A 19,066-nucleotide genomic window follows, 5' to 3' on the forward strand; every position below is an offset into this window, starting at 1 on the left:
GATGCAAGGTTTTGTCTGTGTGTCTCCATGGCAAATTCAATACGCTGGTTTCTATGGGGACCAGCTGTGTGCTTCAGAGAACAGTTTCCATGGCAACCCCATCCCCCTTTCCCCCCTCCCCCATTATCCTCGGTGCCCCCCCCCTTTCTCCCTCCTAATATCATCACTGTGTTACTGAAGTGGTCAGACGGAGGCTACGCAGGAGCATGAAATGTGCTGACTGATTTCTATTTTATTCTGCTGCATTCAATTCTCTTCTATTCTGTGGAGGTTAAACATAATCAACATGCCATTGTATTGCAACTGTCCTGCACTATTCTGCTTCGTGCCCGTTCGGCCTTTTGCCAGCTTTGCTGTTTGACGCCATCAAAGCCCTCATTAGCCCCTCAAGGAAAGCCAAAACCCCCTCAAGTACAGCTACAAGCCCTGGATTGAAACCAGAAAACCTGGAAGCACTTCAAGGACCACATAGCCTGTTTCAGTATCATCACTACCCCTTCAGTCGTCTCTGCAAACCAACCAGTCCAACAGAACCTTTTAAAGACAAGATTCTCAAAGTGTGACTGGAAACAACTTCTTCGGTCCTTGACTAAATGAAAAATGAAATACCTAAATTTAATTCAGTCACACTGCATTTCATACTCAGCAGCAGCAGTACTTTATTGCAGACATTACAGAACATGCTAAAGTTTTTTTTAACCACTTAATATTCTCGCAGTGAACAGCGACCCATATAGAGTTAGGCTTATTGTTTGGGTTTGGTGAACGTCCACACAAACTATAAAACATTTGAAATGTCTGAAATGTTATAAAACAATTGAAATGTAACATCTATTTGGCTAAAACCAACCCCAACCCTGACCCTAGACAGGTCAGTACTGAGCTGGTTAAGTTAATATATAAAGCTCGTGTAAACAAATATAATATCCACCTTGCTGGTTAAAGAAATTATAATCCAGGTCAAATATTAGAATTATCATAATAAATCATAAAGCAACCTCTGAACTGGCACATTTCAAAAATTAATACTTGTACTTGGAAACCTATTCGGGTACATAACTGTCAGGGATCTCTGGAACCTCGAGTACCTTCAAATGATCACCAGACGCCCAAGATATCTGGAGCCCCCCATGGAAATGTTAAAAATCACAACCCACAATTACTTCAGAAACTACTGAGCCCCACAGGGTGACACTAACTAAAACACTGAGGGCATGATTAACAGAAATGTCTCAAGGTCCTTTCTTTGAGGGAATATCCCCAGCCACTAGCAATCTTCTTTAGAAATCCCTTAAAGAATAATTAAATAAATAAGCAAAATCCAATTAAGGGATTTCCACAATCCCCTAAGTAACTTCTAAACACACTCAAGGATCACTAGAAAACACTTTAAGACACCTGGAGCACATCAGTGATACACTATCAGAAATCAGTACCACTTACTTATAACTATGGGGAGCTCATGAGGGCTTTGGTCTACCGTGGCATTATTCATGGTGTCCATACACAGATCTTAGAATCTCTTAGGTATTGTAAACCATATTACCCGGATTTTATTAAATACCTTTATGTCCCCAAACCCTATCTCTGGAAACTATAGAGAAAACCTCTCAGCTGCTAACGATAAAACCCCACTAATGACTGAAGAGCCCCTAAACTAAAGTATTTACTGCAGCCCATTAATAACCTCTTAAATTCAAAATTCATGTCACCTTTCATTTCTTGTGCCTTACCACAGGACTCAATCTTGGGTCCCCTTTTCAAAGCCGACATTACGTCACTGAAGAACATGATGTATGTTTCTGTCGATATGTTTCAGTTTAATTGACTGCCTCAGCCAGCAAAAGTAAACTACATGAGAGTGAATTTCTTACCTGATGCCACAACCTCTGTGATGTACTGTTGAAGGTCATGGCCTTGCTGGATGACCTCATAAATCATGTTGTTCATAGCCAGCCTTCGTTCCATGTGCCTGCAATTCAATCACCAATCTATGAATCAAAGCCTGCGTCAAGAGTTATCATTGTGTCGAGTGAGGGCGATGACATCATCTTGGCCCGCTTACCTGTGAATGCGCTGCTGTGCTAATGTTAGTGCCTCGGGGGTCGTCTCCACTAGACGTGACTGACCCAGTGCTAACTTATCCTGGGCCAGCTTGTCCTGGTTTGCATCTGCTAGCCTTGTTGATGCTATTTTCTCGGTGGAGAAGTCCTGGGACTGTTTCTGCAGGTCTTGTTTCCAGGCGTCCATTTCCCCAGTAACCTGGAAAACACAATCATGAAGTTCACCTTTCCAACCTCACGCAAGGAGGGAAAATTTGTATGGAAAAGTAGAATGTAAATGAACCTCCAGCGTGCACTGCTGCAATATGCGCAGCTGTAAGTAAACATCAAGTCGGATCTTCCTCTGATGGAAAAGTTCCTCCAACTGAACGTGAGACTCCTCCAGCTGTTGCAGCACTGACTCCACATGGGCCACCGAGCTGCCCTGGGGCCTGAAACAAACCCACCCACTCGTTATAGGAATATGTAAACATTCAAAAAGCTACAAATAAAAATGCCCTGACCTGAAAATAAATACATTCTTGCAGGATATACAAATCGAAAAACAAATGCACCTACACACATTAGTCAAATCTTACACAAAGGCACCCACCAACACCCAGTGCAGGCCTCTGAGTTTGCATGAACACTGAAACAAATACACAGGCTGCAAAACGCCATAAAGAACAAACACAAAGTCTATGTAAACCTGAAAACAAACACAACTATAATTATAATAGAAATCAGCATGACACAGGCCTCTTAACTGCCCTGTCTAGTGAAAACAAATGCCAACACAACAATTAAATCCACAAACAAACACAAGAGTGTAAGGGTCATATATAGATCATTATATACTGTACTCATGGAACATTTGGACTCTTTTCCCCCAGGAAATAAGAACTTAACACTTTATTATTGTTTATTAGTTCTGTGTGTAGTAATAAACATTTTCATCCATACGTTTTTTACCCAGTCACGCAGGACTGGCTAGTTAGGACATCAATTTAAGCAGAGACTCAAAAACCCAGCTACCTCCTCCAGCACCTAGATTCTGCCCCAGGGTCTGCTCCTAATTGGACATGCACCTTAAAGGCATCCAGGAGGTGTCCTAGTGAAGTACCAGAACCATTTCAACTGGTTCTTTTAATAAAAAGGAGTAGTGAGTCTCTTCTGAGCTCCTCTCTAATTACCTCACCCTATTTCAAAGGGAGAGCCCAGACACACTCATTCTCATCTCATTATTTCGATCACTGCCCACAGCTGGTGGTCACAGGTGAGCGTAGGAATGCAGATCAAACAGTAAATCAACAGCTTTACCTTTATGGTCAACTGTGTTTTTACCACAGAGACCAGTTGATTTTCAATTCATGAATTTCTTAATTTCTCCCAAACACAGAATTTGTCTTGCAATCAATTCTACACAAACTTAACATAATCTACCTCCGTGGTTTTCAGACTTTTTGTTTTCAATGCACACCAAGGGGCAAGCGAAATTTCAAAGCTAAGATGTACTTATACCCATAAACAACTGATCCATATGATCAATTCTTCTGACTTCACTATTTAATCAAAACAGTCTTGGGCATGATACATATTTTGTAGTGAACTCTACAAGCGTGCATACACATCCTTATCACACAGTTTCAGATAAAGCAACAAACAAGCAGTCTTACTGCCTCAGGTTTTGATACAGCGAACTTTAGAAGTGGGTAAAGTTTCTCTTTGAAGAATGTTTGGTTTCCAGTTGCCTCTTAGGCTCACTCAGCACCATGTCGGCATTTGTTAACACCTCCCAGCAAATAATCCACTTCGGGTGAAGACTGTTCTTGTGATTTTAAGCACAATATTGTGTTTTACCTCATCAGAAAATAGTTCTTCTCACTATCAATTGGGGCCTTTGATATACTAATACAGTCTTCATTTTCATGCATCACTTCTTGTACAGATACGGTAATCACTTTGTTTGATACAAATTCCTAAGGTGCACATTAACATTCTTTATAATCCAGAAAATAAAAGCACCTGCGTAATCCACATAGAAGAGAAAACAAACAAACCCATACATTTCACAAAACTCGAAAAACAAACACACACACATTCCCCATAATCCAGAGAAAACCCACACACGTTCTACGTGACCCGAAAAACACAACATTTGGTTCACAAAGTTGGTGCATATGGACTTTCTAAATAATCAAGTAAAACAAACAAAGCCACACAGACCAGACCAGACAGGCTCAGAGAGCTGTTTGCAGAACACATCTAGATCTTCAATAATGACATGCACTAGTAAGCAGTGCAGCACTGTGGCTTAAAACAAACACACCCACTGTGTATGTGTGTGTGTACCTCAGTTGCAGGATGAGGTCTTCTCCCTCTCGGATGACACTCATCGCAGCTTCCTGTAGGTCAGGGTTAGAGCTCGGGTTAGTGTGAGGGTTAGAGGTGATCAGGGGTCAGGTGCGGGTGTTAGGTTGTTATGACAGGGTTAGACTTAAGGTCAGAGGTCACAGCTGGGCTGTTACCTGTGTGTTGGCCTGTTGCTGCTGCTGCTGGCTTATGAGAGTCTGAAGAGCCTCCACAGTGTCTGGGCAGACGAGGACATCTGAGGAGAGCTGTTTCTGGAGTCCATCCATCCACGCTGAGAGCTGGAGGAGAAGAAGAGAGGAAGACCAGCTACTGTTAATAATATTACCTCTGACGAGTGGTTACAAAGTGTGTGTCAATGTGTATTACCTCCTTTGTATGCGTGTAGAAAGACACAGCGAGATCCAGCAGCAGCTTCCTCTGTTCAACACGCTGGATAAAGGCCTGTGATATGTAAAAAGTGTAAACCACACATTCACAGCATATAAACTACAACACAGCCCCGCCTTCTCCCCTCCCTTCAACAGACACACCTGCATGCGGAGCTCCAGGTCTCGGGCCGCCTGGTAAATCTCCTCCTCTTCACACTCTCCAGACTGAGCCAGCTGGTCTGCTGCCTCCAGAAGCTTCTCCGCGTTGGTGTATGTGTTCTAAGAAAGAGGAAGAAATTAGGATGCTGCAGCTGCACTTAAAGATCAACTATATGTGGGTCTTGAGCCTATGGTACCTGTGCGACCTGCTGGAAGTCGTCGTGGCGTTTCTGCAGCGCTCGTGCTCGGTGCAGAGATTTCCCCACGCCAGTGTGTTTGTTCAGGAAAACCTCACCATGCTGCTCCACCCAGTCCAACACCTGGGAGACAGACATGTGGAGGTTAACCTGAATCTCAGATCTTTTTTCTCCTGAGCTCAGAATTTTTGAATGGTACACAACTTTGATTATACAAATGCACAAAAATATCTAAGATTTTAGATAATTTATAAAACAAAGAAACCCTAACATTTAATATAATGTGTGGCTATAAGAATTTTAGTTTGGACATTGAAGTGGATTCTTCAGAATCTGGCTCTGAATATACATCCATATTCCAAACTGGATCAGCATCTACATTTTTTGGTCATACCTGTTTAACATCCTGCTGAAACACACACAGCTGCAGGCGCTGATGGAGGCGGAGCTTGCGGTGTTGCCATGCCCTCTCCACTTCATGGTGACCCTGCAAAACAGAAGACAGTCTGTATCACTCCACGTATCTTGCTGTCTGCACATTGGATGTGGAGGATGTGAGACAGGTCACGGAGGGACATACCTGCATCACTTGGTGGAGAACTCCCATGATGCTGTGTGTGGCGGCAGTGAAGTCAGGTTTGGGCACTGATTCGTCAGAATCTGATGCTGGGCAGCGCTGGAGGACATCCAGTAATGCTTTACCGCTCTCGCTGACCTGAAGAAGGACAGGTGTTGATAAACAATGAGACAGACAGCTGTCTAGCACACACAGGATTTGAGAGCACAGACAGGCATGTACCTGTGTGTAGTTTGCAGAGATCTCTTCATTGAGCTCCTGGTGTTTTTTTACAGCAGCTTCCAGCTCTGCTGTCGCCGATGGCAGTGACCCTTCAGAGCACACTTGAACCCAGCCCTCCACCCGATGCAGGAACTAAACAGGGAGAGACAGACAAGTAGGTTTTTTGACATGAGAACATCACCTGACTGTTGCAGTGTCATATAAGAGGAGACAAGTATGGTAATATAAATCAATATGGGTCACCTGTTCTGCCCCCTGGTGGAAGCCGGTTGCCATGGCGAGCGTGTTGCTGCGCTCTTCCAGTGCCGTGGTCAGGGACTTCCAGTCTTCCTGTAATTTTGATGAAACCATGGCGATCCGTTCTGCACCATAATGACCAGCCTCTGCGAGCCTCGCCGCCACAGTGACAACACTGTCCACGTTCACGCTGCCATTCTGCACAAACACAAACATGTTGATTCAGCTCATTAAAATCACTCTGTACATAAACACACACACAAATACATGTGCACTCGCTGACTGACCATGCAGTTGGCGGTGAAGTGCTGGTGTTGTGTCTGGAGGTCTACAGCGTGCTGGTGGTTCTGACCGACCTCCACCAGGCTCTGCATGAACAGCTCTTTACTGTGACCGATCCACTCGGACATCTAAGACAGAGGGAGACAGAAAGGTTAGCATCAAGCTATCTGTCCAGGATGCTAAGGTTGATGTGAATAAAACAAAAGATTAAGAAGCGTTAATGTAAGGGACATCAAACTGAAAGTGAGAGATTGAAAACTTAAATTTGATGGACACAATACATAATACAATGAAATGCAGAGCATCATAAAAGATGGCAAACTTGGTGCAAAAGTTATTGCATTTAATTTAAGCACCATGAAACTCATTACAAACTTAATGTAAAGGATGCCAAACAATGTGTGAAAAAGCGAGGTTAGGCAATGCAAAAGTAGCTCAAAAAACCATTTCCAGTGTTACCATCCAGAGGCTCAACAGACATTAACTCTGCGAGAAGGATCGTTATAAAATCTTTATTCATTTTTGTACTTTACTCTAAGGGCTGACATCTTCTCCTGCCTGAAACACATGTCACCTAATTTGCAACCTGTCAACTGTGATTTGCAGCTTTGTTCTCATGAAAACAAACATGATGTTTGTCGACACATGGGAGAACCCCCCAGAACTTAAGTCAGTCTTTCGAGAAATGTGACAGCACGTACATTAACAGAGCAAACAATTTTTTTTTTTCATTCTGCTTCCAACCCGTTAGGTTTCATACTTGCTTATCACAACATAAACCTCACCTTGGTGGCGTCCTGCTCAAAGAGGTGTAGCTGCAGCGCCTGGTCCAGGTGCAGCTTCTTGTCACTCCAGCTCTGCAGGAGGTGGGTGCGAGCCGCCTGCAGTCGGTCCAGCAGGGACGAAACCTTTGGAGCCACGCTCTGGAAGTCCGCCCCACCTGAGAGCCAGCTGCCATGGCTGCCGCCACCCCCACCACCTTCATTAGAGGTGTCACCGTGTGAAGGGCCAAGGCGCATACGTTGGAGTAAACACCGGCCTTCTCGGTCAAGTGCATCAACTGGTGCTGTGGCAATAGTATTACGGAGACGACCATGTTCCTCAAGAAGTCTAGAGAGAGAAACATGGAGGGAGACTTGGCTTTAATGACCTTTGAAAGAGCTAATTTGCCAAGAAGGTTTGCAGTTTTAAAGGAAGTGTTCCAGATCCACACCAAAATCTAACGGGTGCTTTCTTTGCCTGTGCGCCAACTCGGAAGATTCATGAAATCTCACTGGAATTGTGTGTAATTTTGTAGGTAAGCGGTTAAGATTATATGGTAAACACGAGAGAAAAAAAAACACTCACTTGCGGGCCTCATCAACATCCTGCGGCTCTGGTATGCGGTTCAGTCCGGCCTCTAGCTGTTCCAGCTGGGCCAGCAGCTGTGTGGCGGCCCCTGAGAACTCCTCCAGGCCCAGGCGTAGCTCAGTCCACTCTACATGGTCATACTCCAATGAGCCGCCGAGGTCAGAGGTCAACTGGGAGGGGTCGACAAGCCGGGACAGACCCTCCACGGACACCAGGCTTGTCTGGAGACAGAAACAGGTTACTGCATACTGCAGGGGAATGTCAAGAACTGAGTAGTTGTACTATAGACAGGAGAACGGTGGCTAAGCTGTCATCCCTGATGGACAACATCTCCCACCCCATGCAGGAGACTCTGACAGCACTGAGCAGCTCCTTCAGTGGCTGCGGCACCCACGGTGTGGGACGGAGAGATTTCGCAGGTCTTTCCTCCCCACTGCTGTTAGACTCCACAACAAAGACTCCAACTGATCAAACACACACATCCACACGTGTGCAATGACACTAAGTGCAATACTCTTTTTCTGACAAAGTTGTATTTTTACTCAGTTGTATAAAGCATTGGTATTCTATTTTTATGCTATTGTATATTTTATTCTATTTATTCAACGGTATATAGTATTTTATTTTATTCTATTCTGTACAGTTGTGTACAGTATTTTATTCTTATTATTTTCAAATTTTTGCTATATAACTTTTGCACTGTCCACTTCCTGCTGTGACAAAAAAAATTTCCCACGTGTGGGACTGATAAAGGTAATCTTATCTTATCTTATCTTATAGTACACACAGGTTGTAAGTAGTAGCAGTAACTTCTGTAACATGAGCACTTCATTTAGGTGTAGTGTTAGTATGTGATAAAGGGGTAATTTTAGAAGAACATCTAACATTAGTGGTTTTTCACTTGGGCACAGTAGTCAGTGGAGCAGTACTCTTCTTAGCTGTAGTAATACTTCATTTAAAAGTCAGTACACTCAGTTTAACAGTACTGCCTGTAGAAGCGCTTCAGGTGGCATCAGCAGGAGAACTGGCACTTAAGGTAATGACAGCTGATCTTCACTGTGCAGTAACGCACCTCGAAGCTGAGCTTGGCACTGCCCAGGTTGGTCTTGTGTTTCTGCCAGAAGGTGTCAGGTTTGATGAGCAGCGCTGTGTGGATGTTGGAGGAAAATGACTCCTGCAGCGTTCGCAGTACTGGCTTCACACTGTCCCACTTACTGCCGCGCATGTCCACCACCACGGTGAAGCCACGAGCACGCACATCCTCACTGACAGAAAGACACACAGATGCAAAAGCTGGTAATACGATCCAGGTACTATTTTTTCTACAAAGATTTGACCCATGTTAGTTAGTAGTAGTAGCTCCTCCAAGTCTTGGCTGGTTAAGACATTTCTTTAAAGATAGCTTAAGTCAAAGATGCTAAATACTATTTGAGGATATGACTTGATAACTGGAATTTCCTGAACAGGAATTTACACTGTTATTTTTTGGCATTTTACTGGATTTTTTCCTGATAGTGCATTAAAATTTAAAAAAAATACAAAATACAAAAGGTTTTACACAGTGCTTCAACAAACAATCAAAAAACAAAATACTCAAACAAAAAGAAAAGGAGAATAAACAAACGCCAGTGACGACTGAGGGAACATATGTAATAAACAGCACATCTGAAAGATGACAACCAGACAAGGGACATAAAAGACAATATCATTTTCAATGACAAAAACCAACTCTATAAAAGTTTTAAGCAAATTAAAGTCATTGACTGTTTCTGTGAGGCCATTCTAGGTGGAGGGGTCCTGCAAAAGCACAATTTTAAAAGGACCCACCCGAGGCTATCAGGCCACAAGCTGGCTCATTTAGTCTCAGCGTTTCTGCTATAAGGCTCGGGGCTAGACATGCTTTAAAAGTGATGAGGAAAATCTTGAAATCAAATCTATAACATGTGGGAAGACAAAAGAGAGAAGCCAGGATCCGGGAGACGTGATGCCATCTGCTAATACATGCCAAGCTGCTGCATTTCAAACTAGAGAGGACAGAGCTGCCACGGTCAAGCCTGTAACACTATAAAGGCTTGGATGTGTTTTTCCAGGTGTGGATTTAAAAGCCTTAGTTTAATTTTGAAAACAGGTCTTAATTCAACAACCGTGGGTCGGGTCAAACCGAGCTCGTAAATTTCTGGTATTTGTAAACATGGTTTCAAAGAAACTTTCATTTGAGCACTACAGTTTGTAGGATTAAACAATAAGACTGAACTATCTGATTTTCAATTATTCAGCTAAAGAAAACTTTGTATCATCCAACAGTTTTAAACTACAGCTAGGCTTTTGCACAGTTCACCTGTGTGTTGTCTACATAGCAATGAAATTTAGCTGAATAGAAGCTTATAAATACAAAATAAAATAGCACCTAAAATGGAACCTTGTGTTACTCCACAGTAATTGTAACCTGTAGATGACCTTTAGTTGACTATGTTGACATAAAAGGGTTTTTCCATAAGACTGAAAGCAGCCAACACTTGCTTAAGCCCCTAAGAGCCTTTTGGCCTTCAAAACAGTGAAGGCAGTGAGTCATTACAGAAATCAATGTTTTTATGATCTATAATGGTAAAATTAACAATCCCAATTCACAAAACTGTGTCTATTCATAACATTTTGACAAAGTATATATACTACGTACCCCAGGCTAACTAATATCTAGGTAAGCTCTGCAAAACAGCTCTACCTGGGTATCGTGGACAGGTAAGTGACCAGCCGACTGAGGTCCTCCTGTTTTATTCGATCATGATTGGTCCTCGCAGGGAAGGTCAGGATTGGTCCACCTCGTTTGTCCCGTCCACCTGGAAAACACATAGAGCAGTTACTCAAACTGAGTTACATGAAGACCAAGCTGGGATAAAACCTGCAGCAGTATTAGTGTTTTTCTATTTTCTTTGCTTGTTTGTTTTTACCCGATACGAAGGCCACTTTCTCTCTGAGCACCGTCAGGACATCGACTGCCCGGACACACTCGGCTTTACCAGAACCTGAAAGACAGATAGAGGAAATCTTGAGCTGCTGGCTTTTGTCTAGTCCAGCTAGAGATCTACCACCATAGGAACCCCAAATCAAAGGTGAAACACAAACACTCTTCAAGCCCCCTTTATCAACGGCCTACTTTTTTTCTGATTGGCCAACATGTCTATTGTTGAAATATTTCTAATCACATTATTTTCAGCAGCTTTCTTCACTTCACCACCAACTTTCTATCAGTGGGGCATTGTGAAACTGGCATGAATACTGTGTCACCCACACTACCGACCACACTGGGATGCCGTCATGTAAAAATATTACTAAGAGTGGTCAAAAACTCCACACTGACTTATCGTTCCAGCTCAAGATATTTGAGTGGGACCAGTGTGGTGAAAAACACCTACAGGCTGAAAGTTAGGAAATAAAGGACAAGGAAACATCAAACTACTTCCTCTCATCTACCAAAATCAGGCTTCAGCACGAGGAGCTGACAGACATTTCAATTAAAAAGCTCCTGCAGCTCAGGGAGCATGTCTTTGTGTACTTGTATGCCTATATTTGTGAGGACTGTGCTGAATTTAAGACCCTGTGAGGACATTATCTCTAAAAACCCCCCACAAAGGTCTGTTTTCAGGGGTTGAGATGTGCTTTTAACATTTGATCAGGTTTAGGTTTGTCATGGTGTAGGAGCCTGAAAACACATTTTGTCATTGGCGGTCCCCACAAAGCTAGGAGTACAAACATAAGTGTGTGTTGCAGACGGCCTCCCATGTGCGTCAGATCATCCTCCACAGCGGGGAGAAAGCTAATCCAACACACACACACACACACACACACACACACACACACACACACAATGAAGGCATTAAACGTCTCACATTAGCAGCTCAACGAGCAGCAATAACCCTCAGAGAGAAAACCTAAAAACAGGAAGGAGAAGAGAAACACTTCTGCAACTTAAGCTCCCTGCTTGCAGCACCCTATTTCTCCTTCTCCATCCGTGTCTGTCAGACTGACCCAGACTGACTTATTAACTAATCAGCTTCAGACCCCTGATAATCCATCAAGGGTTTTAGTCAGGCCACACCCATGTGTGATAATAACCCAAATAACCTACACATAAATTCACTGTGATAAGAATATTTACTTCAAACAGAAAGTAGAAAAGCCCCAAAAGACTATGGGAATGACTGAAGACTAAATGTGATTTAAACCATAGGCTGTTACAAAAATAAACCATCCAAATTATGGAGTTCATTTTCAATATTTTCTGCAAAAAAATCAACCAACAACAATAACAGAAGTCAAACTGTGTTCTACCTTCAGATGACTAATGAGCTGCACTGTTTTGCATCCGGTCCCCATGTGGAAAAATACCCTGATTTGGTCAATGAATCTGTAAGCAGGCCTCTTCATTTTAGCTTTCACCAACAGCTATTTTTTACCAAAGGAAGGACAAACATCAACAGCACTGTACCTCCTTTCTCTTCCTTTATGGTTAGAACTCCCTAATCTTCACCTAACGGTGCGGGGTACCTGTAGTATATCTGCTGATTTCCATGTTTGCATCCATGAGCCCTACGTGGCCTGTGTAGGTTTTTGGTCATCCAGGTCATGGAAGTCTTATGCTCTTGAGTTGACAGCAACTAGACATATTTTTTGATTCTTGATTCTCATTCAGAGGGCTTCTTCAGTTCGAAAGGCTCACGGCGAGTCCTAGGTATTTAAGCTCTAGTGGGATTAGAAAAGTCCCTAATTACCTATATACTTTGCTTCACAACTTTGCTCATATATTTATTAAACAACTAAGCTAAAGACAGGGTGGGTGAACGGTTATTAGGACCACCTCCAGGGTCACAACTCCACTACTGTTCTACTGGTTTTTTTTTCTTTTCAATTCTTTTTTTTTTTTATTACTTTGTACTTGAATGTGTGGTGAGGCATAGGGCTGCTTTACTGGGTCCAGCGCTGATTTAATTTTTGTGATGTTAATTAACTGCTTATCAGTTAATTATACCTGGGATTCCTCACCAGCTGTTAGAGCTGAAAAAAACAAAAACAAAACACTTGGATGAGAAATGAAATATTTTGATGAATCTAAAAACAAGTTACAGTTTCCTTCAGTTCAAGTACTTAAAGTCTTGCTTTATCATTAAACAATCCCTTTAAGACTCTTTTTATATGTGAATAACCATGAAGAAAAACATCTTGGAAAATATAAAATTTCCCAGTGCTTAGACCCTGCAGGAGTAATTTGTAGACTTGCAGTGAATTACTGAAGACTTTACTAACTGTCTTTTGGAAATGGGAAGATGCATGTTTAATGACAATTGGGTTTAGAATAACTGTTTCTCTTGGTGATTAAACTCAGCCTTGCTGCTTTCAGATGACTGCTGAGCTACACTGTTTTAATCCTTTTCCCATGTGGCAAAATACCCAGACTTCTTCTGTTCCATAAGTCGAGTCTTATAATAGAAAGTCAAAAGAACTTGATTGTTTTCTCCATATTTGAAAGAATGCTAGGTTCTGCTTGGGTCTGAGTAACTGTAAATTTTATAATTAGATGCTGAGTGGGAGGGTCCATGTGGACGCCCACATGCCTGCCAGTTTTTGTGACTGTACAAACTCATCTGCAGAGACTTTGAATTACTATGCACCGACTATGCTTGTGCCCCAGGCAGCAGACTTCAAGTGGACTTCAAAAGAAATATAACAGGAGTGACTACTCAACTGTGGCATCTCCAGCTGTCCGTGTTCTCGACAGAGTATAATAAGGGCTAGCTTCTCACCTTCAGTCAGGAGCCCTTGGTGCCACATTGTACCTCTGCAGTGTAAACTGTTCAACGTGCAAGGTTACCAAAGCAAACTAGAATAGTTAACACAAACCATCATCTTTACTTACATCTCTACAAGAAAATGGTCTGCACTTCATGATCCGGCAAAAACGAAGAACCTAAACAAGCAACATGCTAAAACAAAGCTGCCTGGTGTCCAGGCTAACAATCAGTCTTTCAAGTAGGTGTTTGCTCTCATCTGAGAGTTTGAATGGATTGGACCGGACATCAAAGGCTATAATGCGCTATGAAGACAACTTTCCACTGTTCTTTGGTCAAAGTAGCTAAAGGTCATTTGCTCAAGAAAGAAACTTGAGATTGAGATCAGGGGTATAGTTGCAGCTCAGTAAAAGCAAGCGGTGGTGAGCCATCTTCACTGAATCAATCAATAGTATTAATATTTTAAGGAAACCCCACCTATTGAATAATAAAATAAGATATAAAAGTCCATTTAAACATTAATTGACTATATCCACTGTATCCTACAGAGGGCAGTGGTGGGCTTGAGACTGTCTCAGCTGATGTTGGGCACAAAAGACTTCAGCCTTCAATAGATCTGCAGCAATTACGCTTGGTTAATGATTACTGGAACCAGCTAATGGACAGAAAATCAATCAGCATCTAGTTTAACATTCTGATAAGTAGTTTTTCAAAGATTTCATAGTTTGTGCTTCCCATACAGGAGAACTGGCCACTGTTCCTCAGCTGACATGATAGCAAATTACTTTTGAGTGTTAAACTCAGAAAGCAGATATTTGTTGATGTGATTTTGAGCTCTGTGAGAATCTCTGTATGGTTAATCAATCAGTCGATTAGTAAATTAATCTGCGCTGAAAATCATGGTTAGTTGCAGTGGTGGGCTTCAAGCTGTGGATCAAATACATTTGGGAATCAGTGTCCAATGTTTAAATTAAAATGCAAAATCATTCAATTTGAATTTAGTTGCATCCCATTAAAAAAACCTAAACTCCAGTTCCTGCTCTGATTTCTTTAGCCTGAGATGAGCTTCCCAATGTGCTGCAACTGATGGGTTTTTTTCTGTGATAAATCATCAATAAGAACACTGAGAGCAGGCAGTTCTTTATCGCTACCGAGTTAAACTCCACACTCCTGCTCTTCACTTGCTGCTGTTTGTCGTGAATTAGCCGAATTTGAAAAAAAAGATGATGAATGTGTTGGAGTGGGTGGACCTGTTGTTAATATATGGCAGCTCTGAGAGCAGAAGCTAACAGCCTGCAGACGCTAATGAGTCGCTGGTGGGTGTTTGAGGTCTGTTCGAGTGTAAATACAACTGAACCTGGCACGTTCCGCCACATCTGATTGATCCTCGATCGGTTGTCAATCAAGGTGACACCATCGAGATTTGGAGGAGGGATTTCCACTCTGATAAAGCTGTCTGACACCAATAAAACACTCACTCTCTGAGTCAGTCACAAGCTGAAAATAGCGGCTGTGCAGAGCACATGAAAAGCCTTCAGAGGAACTTGCTGTCAGTCTGTCAGGACTCATCACACTGATTACACAACAAAAACTAATGAATATATTTCCCCGCAGTGTCCTCTGAATCTCTAAAATGTCAGCCTCGTGGATTTGAAGACATCGCAGTCCGAGGCCAAAAATACAACATTACTTTCTTTTTCTGAGTGACCTTGGTGCCATTTCTCTGCTTGTAAAAACAGCCTCGAGACATCCAGTTTTTATGTTGCCCAAAATGAACTACACTGACATATAGCCTGATCTGAGAAAGAGCTACAAACAGTGTTACTCACAGCCGTTCCATCGTGAATGCAGCTTCATTCACAGAAAAATCACACAAACTGCTTTACAGTTTAACCATCAGCTGCTCCACAATAAAAGTCTGCCAAATACTTCACAATAAAAGTCTGTCAGCTTCTTCACAATAAAAGTCTGTAAGATGCTTTACAAAAAAATCTGTCAGCTGTTTCACAATCAAAATTAATCAAGTACTTTAAAGTAAGTCTTTCCGCTGCTTCACAATAAAAATCTGTCAAATACTTCACAATAAAAGTCTCCCAGCTGTTTCACAATCCAAATCTGTCAAAGACTTTACAATAAAGGTCTGTCAGCTGCTTCACAATAAAAGTCTGTAAGATGCTTTACAATAAAAATGTGTCAAATACTTCACAATAAAAGTCTGTCAGCTGCTTCCCAATGAAATGCCATCAATACTTCACATTAAAAGTCTGTATACTGCTTCATGCTCCTATGTGAAATAATGAAATTCTTTTAGCCTCAGTGTTTCTACTTTCCATTAGTTGCATTGTGTAACTTGCTGTTACTGACAGTGCTGTCAGTGGTTTTGCTAAAATATCTTCTTCCATAATGTTCACAGCAGCTGATTACTGTACATTTAAACCTACACTTGTTCTACTCAAACACCATTTAGCTGATTTCTTGTTACTGTAAGCTATTTGACTTCTGCAAGTTATTATTATTCCTACTTTGTCTTACAGCTATAACCTTCCTGGAACACGACACAGCCCCACGTTGGTTGCTTGCCAGTTAAAATGTGATAATGTGTGACTGAACACAGCGTAAAAGCATAAAATCAACTGATAGAGAGCCCTGAGATCATTAAAGATCATCTGGATTGTTTGTATGTAACTGAAAGCAGAGATGCTGTAATTCATAATGACGCTGATGAGATGCAGTTTTCCTTCATGGTCAATTGCCTGATAACAGTCTAGCAGAAAAGATAAGTACATCACATCCATTTAGCAGCGCTTTTGTCCAAAACATGAAGAGGCTGCTGGGACTGAGCAACCAACCCTGTGAACGATGGCCAACCTGCTCTAAACCACTGAGCTACAGCTGTGGCAAATATTTAAATTACCACAGGGAGCTTGCCAAACAGACACCACAGGTCCCTTTGGGGACCCGTGGGGCTGTGTCCCACTTTTCCCTGCTGGTAATCCAGCTTTTCCTATATCCATATGTTAGGTTTGTAGTCATTTTAACCCATGGCTGGGTTATTTTATTTTTTTTATTTATCCAACACTTTATTTTTAGGTTTTTAATATGCAACGGAAGAAATCAGAAGAAATTTCTAATTCTGCTTTCTGTCAGAAATGTTTCCCATAACCCTCAAAATTCAGGTCAGTTTGCCTGCTGAGCACATGTCCTGAACCATATCTGACTGGTGCTGCTCTTTACATCTTCACATAGATTTTCTTGCTACTATCAGCAAAACATTAGCAAGGTTGTCGAGCTATATCCTTGTAAAGCCTCCTCAGTGTTCCTTATATTCTGTACATCCCAGCATATTTAATTGGAACAACAAAGCCTTTAATGCCTTTTGACATTTGTGTGGTTCTAAAAACACAGTCTGGTTTGTCTCATGGATGGTCTGCTTGGTTAATGCATGCCTCTGTGCAACAGCCACTTTTTGCAGTTCTGTTTTATTTTCTTCTGGTTTCTAGTTTTATTGGTTGTGTTTATTATCATTAGCTGCCATTAGAAATTATTATATGTTTTATTCCTTTGAGGCACTGATTTCAGGAATTCTACTTCTTCCTAGATTCCTTGCTGGCCTAATTTTGCTCTTTTGAAGAGATTTCGTGAAGAAACAAGTTTCACTCTTGTAGCTGAACAATATTTGGCTCTTACTATGCTATGTTTGATTCACCAAAATGAATCCCACCCACTACTGAAGGGCAGCAGTGAAATTTGTGAAGCTAATAAGGCTGTTTGGTCCACTAGCCTTAGGCTTTATTATGCTTATTCATAGTCATATCATACCACAGTTTGTGAACTGTAGACTAAGGTCGCATTTCACTATATTAAATAATCTTCGGATTGGTTTTTCAACTATCTCTTCAATCTTTCGGTAAGTAAACGTTTAGAAAATATTTTTTTCAAGTTCACTGTGATGTCCTGTTTTCTCAGACCAACAGTCTGAGATTCAATAAAGGAAAGCTGCAAGTATATCCGAGAAGCTTTTATTAATTTTTTTTTTTAAGTGTCATTATGCAGCTCCTAATTACCTCTGCCAAGGTCATGAAAATAGTTGTATGTTCAAATATGAGAAGCTGATTAACTGATCATCAAAAAAAGCTTCTGATTACTTTCATTATTCAGTACACATTCTGAAATTACCTCCGCCAAGGTTAAGTCCTCTGAAGAATTAAACAAAATCTACGGCGCCAGCTCACAGAAATGTTTGTGGAGACGTAAAGCGTGCTAAATTTTGGCGTATAAGCCTCAGTCAGACAGCCATGTGTAGCCTTTATCCACTAGTACCTACTCAGAAAAATAGAGACCAGTCGATAAACACAGAGTTTATTCCATCACTGGTGGGCAAGTGGTTGTTGGTTTACGGTACCTCTCAAAAGGTATACGGTGCTACACTAAAAACACTGATTGTGATTGATTTGGTCGCTAATAGATTGAGATGGTGGCCTACAATTTGCATGGAAAGCACTGACTTGTCTGCAAAAACTCACCATTTACTCTCTGAGTGCTTTTAAAACTGTACAAAGTGAAGTACAAATCGTATCTTCAAAGTAAAAGTCTTACTGTCGCAACCAACATGTTTCAAAAAGGTGAACATTCTCAATCACAGTCAAACATTTCACAGCTTCAGTGCTTCTTGGCAAGTAGTTGGCAAGTGTTTGCAAACAAGATGGTGTTCAATGACAAACAATGGGCAACTGCAGTAATCTTAGAGCACCTAAAACAATCACAAAAAGGTTTTTGATGCACCACCATATACCGCTTTGCAACCAACCAATTGCCAGCAACCACCAACTAGTTCTCTAATGACCAGTGTTTATTGGGTCTTTAGCCGATCTCTAGGATTAAAGCTGGAGGTGTGTTTAGACAAGTAACTTCTGAATCATCTATCCATTTTCGTCATGGGGTATGCTGAATTCCTTAGATCAAGGTGAGTTCAAAGAAAAAGTTCAAACTTTTCCTGAGGCCACAATTTTTTTTTCCAGCTGGCACTAAATTTGGCACAGATGATCTTCAGACCAATCCTGACAGAAGTTATCAGATGGATTTGGGATATCAAAAGCACCAGTCAATCACAGACAATCAAAGGGTCATATCACAGCAAGACATTACACTATCGTAACCAGCTTTAACTGGTGGACCATTTTTAGGAAGCGCAACCAATTCACCAATTATACCCCCCAAAACCCTAAAAGATGACACTAGAGAACTTAATGTCTGGTTTCACTATAAATGAATCTGTTAACTCTGGTTTTATTTCATTATTTAGCCCATAAAGCAACAAGAAACCAAACCAGTTGCAGAGAAAAGCAGTAAATCTTTCAAAATGACAATAAGTCTTCCGGGCTTCATTTTCCTTAATATCACTTTTTCATTATATTAAGAAAAATTAAGACTAATATGTGCTGTATTAAACCCATCCACCTACTATACATAGTTCAGA

The 19,066-nt window shown here is 41.5% G+C and overlaps 1 protein-coding gene across 4 annotated transcripts in view; it reads right to left on the reverse strand.

Moving 5' to 3' along the window:
* Nucleotides 1–19,066, reverse strand: part of LOC101486742 (kalirin) — a 59,354-nt gene that overhangs the window by 38,317 nt on the left and 1,971 nt on the right. For all 4 annotated transcript variants that reach the window (XM_023152855.3, XM_004565613.3, XM_004565612.3 and 1 more), the window contains exons 2-19: nt 10,756–10,830; nt 10,530–10,644; nt 8,880–9,072; nt 7,805–8,028; nt 7,243–7,567; nt 6,463–6,585; nt 6,182–6,373; nt 5,939–6,070; nt 5,720–5,854; nt 5,534–5,626; nt 5,140–5,262; nt 4,946–5,062; nt 4,782–4,856; nt 4,571–4,693; nt 4,395–4,447; nt 2,347–2,494; nt 2,066–2,262; nt 1,875–1,972 (exon numbers count right to left, since the gene is read on the reverse strand). In XM_023152855.3, coding sequence (XP_023008623.1) covers nt 1,875–1,972; nt 2,066–2,262; nt 2,347–2,494; nt 4,395–4,447; nt 4,571–4,693; nt 4,782–4,856; nt 4,946–5,062; nt 5,140–5,262; nt 5,534–5,626; nt 5,720–5,854; nt 5,939–6,070; nt 6,182–6,373; nt 6,463–6,585; nt 7,243–7,567; nt 7,805–8,028; nt 8,880–9,072; nt 10,530–10,644; nt 10,756–10,830 — 2,541 coding nt within the window. The remainder of the gene's footprint in view (nt 1–1,874; nt 1,973–2,065; nt 2,263–2,346; nt 2,495–4,394; nt 4,448–4,570; nt 4,694–4,781; nt 4,857–4,945; nt 5,063–5,139; nt 5,263–5,533; nt 5,627–5,719; nt 5,855–5,938; nt 6,071–6,181; nt 6,374–6,462; nt 6,586–7,242; nt 7,568–7,804; nt 8,029–8,879; nt 9,073–10,529; nt 10,645–10,755; nt 10,831–19,066) is intronic.

The sequence above is a fragment of the Maylandia zebra genome, linkage group LG23 (assembly GCF_041146795.1).
Source record: "Maylandia zebra isolate NMK-2024a linkage group LG23, Mzebra_GT3a, whole genome shotgun sequence".
In the NCBI taxonomy this organism is placed as follows: domain Eukaryota; kingdom Metazoa; phylum Chordata; class Actinopteri; order Cichliformes; family Cichlidae; genus Maylandia; species Maylandia zebra.